The sequence below is a fragment of the Neltuma alba genome, unplaced genomic scaffold, assembly GCF_004799145.2.
Source record: "Neltuma alba isolate B1F8T4 unplaced genomic scaffold, ASM479914v2 tig00004030_pilon, whole genome shotgun sequence".
Classification (NCBI taxonomy): domain Eukaryota; kingdom Viridiplantae; phylum Streptophyta; class Magnoliopsida; order Fabales; family Fabaceae; genus Neltuma; species Neltuma alba.
Window position 1 is genome coordinate 34,851 of NW_021633531.1, and position 6,889 is coordinate 41,739.

General features: G+C 38.9%; 2 protein-coding genes across 2 annotated transcripts; one reads left to right on the forward strand and one right to left on the reverse strand.

Annotated features, from left to right (window-relative positions):
* The first annotated feature begins 1,083 nt into the window (after positions 1–1,083).
* On the forward strand, positions 1,084–2,646 carry LOC114743445 (uncharacterized). The gene has a single exon (XM_028931656.1). The coding sequence runs from the start codon at positions 1,084–1,086 to the stop codon at positions 2,644–2,646; it is 1,563 nt and encodes a 520-aa protein (XP_028787489.1).
* A 3,499-nt stretch (positions 2,647–6,145) lies between these two features.
* On the reverse strand, positions 6,146–6,640 carry LOC114743446 (S-protein homolog 5-like). The gene has a single exon (XM_028931657.1). The coding sequence runs from the start codon at positions 6,638–6,640 to the stop codon at positions 6,146–6,148; it is 495 nt and encodes a 164-aa protein (XP_028787490.1).
* Positions 6,641–6,889: the final 249 nt, after the last annotated feature.

Below are 6,889 nucleotides of genomic sequence, written 5' to 3' on the forward strand. Positions count from 1 at the left end.
GATCTTGGATTGCTACCTCACTGTTAGACAGTGGTGCCCAAATTTTGACCCTAAGGTTGAGGCGATTGAGGAGGCTATTATTTGGGTTAGATTTCCTGATCTTCCACTTGAGTACTACGATGAAGGTATATTAGAGGCTATGGGAAATGAAATCGGGCAAACAATCAAAGTAGATATGTCAACTGCTTTGCAGGCAAGAGGAGGTTATGCTAGAGTGGGAATCCAAGTGGATCTGAGGAAACCCCTAGTACCCTCCTACATTATTGATGGAAAGGAAAGGGTTATAATGTATGAGGGCTTACATTTGCTATGTTTTTGTTGTGGAATGTATGGTCATACAGAAAAGGAGTGTAAGAAGAAGGATGTGGTGGATTTAGAAGGGAATAAGGAGATGCGCAAAAATGAGGAAGGGAAGGAGGAGTATGTTTTTGGGGAATGGTCTAAGGTGCAAAACAGAAGAGGAACTCGCCGTTCATATCAGGGGAAGGCTAACTCTTCTGGGCTTCAAAAAGATGAAGGGAAAGGATCTCGTTTTGCTAACTTGATGGTGGAAGAAGAGAATGGGCAAAAAGAGAATGTTGGGGTTGCTATGGTTGTATCTAAAGGTGATCTGAAGGAGAAAGTCTGGTACAAAAAAAGAATGCAAGGGACACAAGGGAGAGACTTACAGATTTCTTCTGCTATTGTTCCTGTTGAACAGATCCCTAGGGAACCTACAAGTAGCTTGAAGAAAGGCGCTGTATTATCTCAGGGGCATTCTAGTGCTATGAAGCGAAGTAATTTTGATGAACAGAGCAATTTTGACAATAGAGATGAGCTACTTGTTAACATAGACAGAGATTGTGCACAGGAAATGGATGTGAATGTAGTTTATGAAACTCCTGAAATTGCAAAGGAATTGTTGAGAGTGAGAGCAGGGTCGGCAGGTAGACCTCCTGATCTAGGGAAGTCTAGTAGTAATTGTATAGAAGATAACTATGGGTTAGTTGAGGTCGGTAAGGAAGGGCCTAATGGGTGTATGAGTATTGATTGATCTGAAGCTTGTTTCTTTCTTGTTATATGATGATGATGAATATTAAAATCATGACCTGGAATTGTAGGGGAGTAGGAAGTAAGAAGTTTGAGAGAGGTCTTCGCTTCTTAATTCAAGAAAGAAATCCTGATGTCATTGGCCTTCTTGAAACAAGAGTAAACTTTGCTAGAGCTGGTGAAATCTTTCAGAAACTTGGGTTCAAAACTTGGGTGGCAGTCCCAGGAATGGGTTTCTCTGGAGGTATTTGGGTGGCTTGGAGGGATGAAGTAGGGTGTTTTGTGGAGAAGGAGAATGCCCAGTATGTTCATTTAAGATTCAGTGGTCAAGGGCAGAAAGATTGGCTGGCTACCATTGCTTATGTTTGTCCCCGAGATAAAGAGAAACAACATTTCTGGGATGATATGGCACAGTTTGCACAAATTACTCAGGAACCATGGGTTCTTCTAGGGGATTTGAATGACATAATGGCGGAAAATGAGAAGAAGGGGGGAGCTCCTTGTAATTCCCGAAGGTGTGAATTATTTGCAGAAAGAGTTAGCAACTGTAACCTATTGGATTTGGGCGCTTCGGGCAACAGATTTACTTGGAAAGGGCCTCTTATACCTGGTTATGAGAGGGTGTATGAGAGACTGGACAGGGGACTATGTAATCCTAGTTGGAGATGTCTCTTTCAAAATGCTGTTGTGAAAAATCTTACTAGATTAAGCTGCTCAGATCATAATCCGCTACTTCTTTGTTCTAATGATAGCGGGTATGGTTTTGGTCCAAGACCATTTAGATTTGAAGCAATGTGGTTGATGCATTCGGAGTTTGATGCCATGTTGAAAGGTTGCTGGAAAGGGGAAGGGGGTTTGAAGAATAGATTGATGAATCTTCAACCTAATTTGCTACAATGGAATAAGGAGGTGTTTCAACATATTCAGAATAGAAAGAGGAAGTTATTGGCGAGAATAGATGGGATTCAAAGGAAGATCAGTAATTTTAATAGACCAAGTTGGGCTCTTATTAATCTTGAGGCTGACTTACAAAAAGAGCTCGAAGAGGTTCTTCATCAGGAAGAAGTCCTTTGGTACCAGAAATCTAGAGGGCAATGGGTGAATGATGGAGATAGGAATACAAAGTTTTATCATATTCGAACAGTGTCTAGGCGAAGGAGGAACAAAATAGTGATGCTGCGTGATGTAAATGGAGATTGGGTGGAAGATCAAGTGGCCCTGAGACAAATGGCAAAAGATTTCTATGTTGATCTTTACTCTGAGTTCCATGAAGAGACGGTGCAGGAGAAAAGTTTGTTTGACAATTGCACTGTTTCTTTTCCCTCCTTACAGACAGAAGAGTTGTGTAGTATGAACAGAGAAATTACTAAGGAGGAAATAAAAGATGCTATCTTTTCTATAGGAGCTTTTAAAGCACCTGGGGAAGATGGATTTCCGGCAGTCTTTTTTCAAAGAAAGTGGCACATAGTAGGAGAGGATGTGGTTAAATATGTCTTTCACCTGTGGCAGGACTTAGAAGACTTGAAAGAGATAAATAACACGTTATTAGTGTTAATCCCTAAAGTGGATAGACCTGATTCTTTGAAACAGATGAGACCATTGGATTATGTAATGTGATTTATAAATGTGTGACTAAGATGATTGTGAATCGAATGAAGGGAGTGTTGAATAAGGTGGTTGCCCCTAACCAAGTTAGTTTTGTTCCTGGACGCCATATTCAAGATAATATTGTGGTTGCTCAGGAAATTATTCATTCTATGAAACAAATGAGAGGGAGAAAGGGCTATTTTGCTATGAAAATAGACTTGGAAAAAGCCTATGATAGACTAAGATGGAGTTTTATTGATGAGATCCTGCAGGAGTTAGGTATTATGCAGAGTTTCCGAAATCTAATCTTGAAATGCATTACAACCGTGTCTATGAAAGTGGTGTGGAATGGAGAAAAGACTGAGACGTTTATGCCAACTAGAGGAATCAGGCAAGGAGACCCCCTATCCCCCTATATTTTCGTGTTAGCTATGGAGAAGTTGACCCATTTGATTCAATGGGCTACTAATAAGGGTCTGTGGAAAGCCTTTAATGTAGGACGAAATGGGCCTGAAATCTCACATCTAATGTTTGCGGATGATTTGATGTTATTTGGGGAAGCAACAGAAGAGCAGATTGGGGTTACGTTAAGTTGTTTGAAGAAGTTTGGTGATTTGTCAGGTCAGAAAGTAAATTTTCAGAAATCCGCTATTTTCTTCTCCAAGAATGTTCCTACAGAAACTAGGAGAACTTTGGTCGGTTTATCTGGATTTAAAGAAACTGAAGATTTGGGATTATACCTCGGCATTCCTTTGGATTATTCTGGTGGTAGAGGGAGAAAATTTAGATATGTGGTGGAAAAGGTTAAAAAGAGACTATCAGGGTGGAAGGCGAACTGCCTAAGTTTTGCTGGACGAGTCACTCTAACTAAGTCTGTGTTGGGAGCTATACCGACGTACCCCATGATGATAAATCTTCTACCTAAAGGTATTACTGAAGAACTAGAAAGATTACAGAGAGACTTTATCTGGGGGCATGGAGAAACTACTAGGAAGATTCATTTGGTGAGTTGGGAACAGATTCAAAAACCAAAGCAATACGGAGGTTTGGGGGTCTTAAACCTGGAATCTTTCAACAAGGCTTGCTTTCTGAAATTAGCTTGGAAACTGAGAAATGGAAGGGGAGGTTTATGGGGAGAAGTGTTGTTGCATAAATATAATTCTGGAAAGGAGCTCTCTTCAATCCTCCAAATCCCAAAGAGTGCCTCTGCCTTTTGGCGAGATATAGATGCAGTTTGGGAGACCCTCAATGAGAATTCTTGGAAAGGGGTCGTAGATGGAAAAACCACTTCTTTTTGGCTCGAACCATGGATCAACGAAGATATTCTTTTGATCAATCATTGCTCTCAAGAGATAGCTGAAGATTGTCTAGAATGGACGGTGGCAGATGTGGTAGACCGCAATGGTAACTGGAATTGGGAAAGAATCAGAGGCATTTTGAGCAGGGAAGCTTTAGAGAGAATTAGGGCAGTTCATCCTCCCCAAGGAAATAGCAAAGACCTATTGTTATGGAAAGGTGGGACTGGGGAATACTCAGTTAAGGAAGGCTATAGAAGAATAAGGGGAAACAAGCTTGGGGTAAAGGAGAGCTTTTGGAACCTAATTTGGAAATGGAGTGGACCAGAAAGAGTACGTTGTTTTCTCTGGCTCTTGCTCCTAGACAGATTACATACTAATGCACTTCGGTTAAGTAGATGGCGTGCTAAGGGCTCGTGTGAGAACTGTGGTAGATTGGAAACCTCCTTACATGCTATTAGGGATTGTCCATGGGCAAGGAAGGTGTGGTTAGAGATTCTTTGTAACAGCAATTACCAAAAAGGATTCTTTTCAGCAACACAAACTAATTGGGTAGTAAATAATCTTAAAGTCAAGCAGAAGGTTCAGGGTATACCTTGGTGTGTGATCTTTGGAACCACCTGTTGGAGCCTTTGGAGGCAACGGAATGAAAAAATATTCAAAGCCTCGAACCCTTGTAGCTCTTCGTTGGTTCGAAAAGTCTGGTCTTTAGCATTTGAATTTGCTAACGCGAAGGGAGTAATTGATAAATTGACAGAAGCTTCTTCTTGGAGTCCTGGGAGTTGGGTGCCACCGGAGCAAGGTTGGGTTAAGCTGAACTCAGATGGCTCATGCATGGGTGATCCTGGGCCGGCGAGTTGTGGGGGAGTGTTGAGAAATGCAAAAGGAGATTGGATCTGTGGTTTTGCTCAAAGTCTTGGAATTTGTAACGCTCTTGACGCGGAGAGTTGGGGTATCCTTAAAGGATTGGAGATTGCCTGGAATAAAGGTTTTAGGCAGATATGCGTGGAGACAGATTCGGCCATTTTGGCGAGGAAACTGAAAGGGAAGGAAGTGGGTTTGTCTACTGGGATACAAAGCAGAATTTTGAACCTGTTAGACAGGAACTAGAAAATTCAGATCTGCCATATTGATAGAGGTTTGAATGTTTGCGCTGATATATTGGCAAAAATGGGGAGAAACATGACAGGAGGTTGTCGAGTTTGGGATGATATCCCACTTGAAGTGAAAAGTCAGTTTGAACAAGATAAGGTGTCAGGATGTTGCAGAGAAGATATGAGTTCGGTGGCAGAGCGTGATGATATGAGGAATATGGACCCGGGTTGATTTTTATTATTTTGGTTTTCTGGGCCTGAGGCCTCTTTGTATTACCAAAAAAAAAAAAAAAAGTAACGTTCAATGTAAAAGGTGGGAACTTTTTGTTTCGGCCTTAACAGTGAGAACTTTTAAAACCAATTGTATCTATATTGGGTATGACTCTGGTATTAAAGGCCCATTTTAAGCAATCTAAAAGTCCTTAGTATATCATAGCATTGACTTCTATAAATGTACTGATTTAATTGCATTTATAGAACTTATCCAAATTTATATCATAGTATTGAGTTCTATAAATGTACTGATTTAATTGCATTCATACAAATTATCCAAATTACTTTAAGTGACTATTTCATTTAGTCATGAAAAACCATATATATAATGTCATTTGAGCATAAAAATTTCAGTTTTGCGCAGCGCATTGACCATAAGCTACAAGAGGGGTGTTGCTATATTGGGAAAAATTTTATTGGATGGGGTTTCAGCAACAAGAATTTCTCACATTTACTCTCCTTTCTCATAATATTATTCATTTTCATTTATTTTTTATTTGAAATATGGTGTATTTTATTTAAAATTTTCTACTTCACAAAAGTTTTTAAATTATTTTCAATAATGATTATCAAATGAAATTATATTTAAATATTAATGAAACTTATTAAATTATATTTAAAGGCAGATATGTTTCACCAATCCAAATAACTCTAATCTGGAACTGCTTATATTAATTGAGAATAAAAAAGTACTCTTCCGATGCTAGTTAACACTTAAAAATTCTAATAAATGTAATTTTTAATATTATGGGATCCCTCCCAAACATTTGTCATTATTAATGGACAGTGCACCAGAAACACATTTATCACAATAGGGTGATTAATAATTGTGCGGGAAACATACATATAATCTGAACTAATATTAAATTAGATACAAGATGGAGGGACAGTGCTATTATTTGATGTATCAAAATCAAGAGGCTGAATAAAGGTTGGTTGAGGGGCTGAATTAGTATAATTATAGCATTTATATTTCATAAAGGCTTCATTGTATATGCATGCACCTTGTTGTGAAACTGCCCACTCACATGTTGTGCACCATTGATCTCGTCTCTCTTCATATATGTCAAAGTAGTGAAGTGAAGGATCTGATGCCCACCTAAAACTGCAGAAGAACAACGTTACGTCCACAATAGCGTTTGGCCTGAAGTGGAATTCGAAGCTATCTCCTACTTTGATAGTGTGCTCTCCAATATCATCGTCTTTGGATTTGCAATGAACAGTAACATCCTGAGGTGGATCAAAATTATTGATGATTCGTACTGTTACCTTTGGAGGAATCAATACCCATGGCTTCCCATCGTTCAATGTTGCAGCAATTACCATAAGCAATAAAAGCACAGACTTCATATCTGTAGCCATGATGGTGCGCCTGCTTTTCAGTTTATATGATTTGACAAGTTCATATCCCACATACTTCTTATTTACATGTGAGGAACGCGGATCCTCATTTTCTCTTAACTGTTATTATGATTTTACATGAAAAAAGCATAAATAAGTTTAAGGTATTAATTTTGATATAAATAGTTCACAACTATATAAAGTATTGTTAAAATAGATTTCTTTTAAAGAAAACATTTCATTGCACTGTGACCAAACTGGATTTTAACC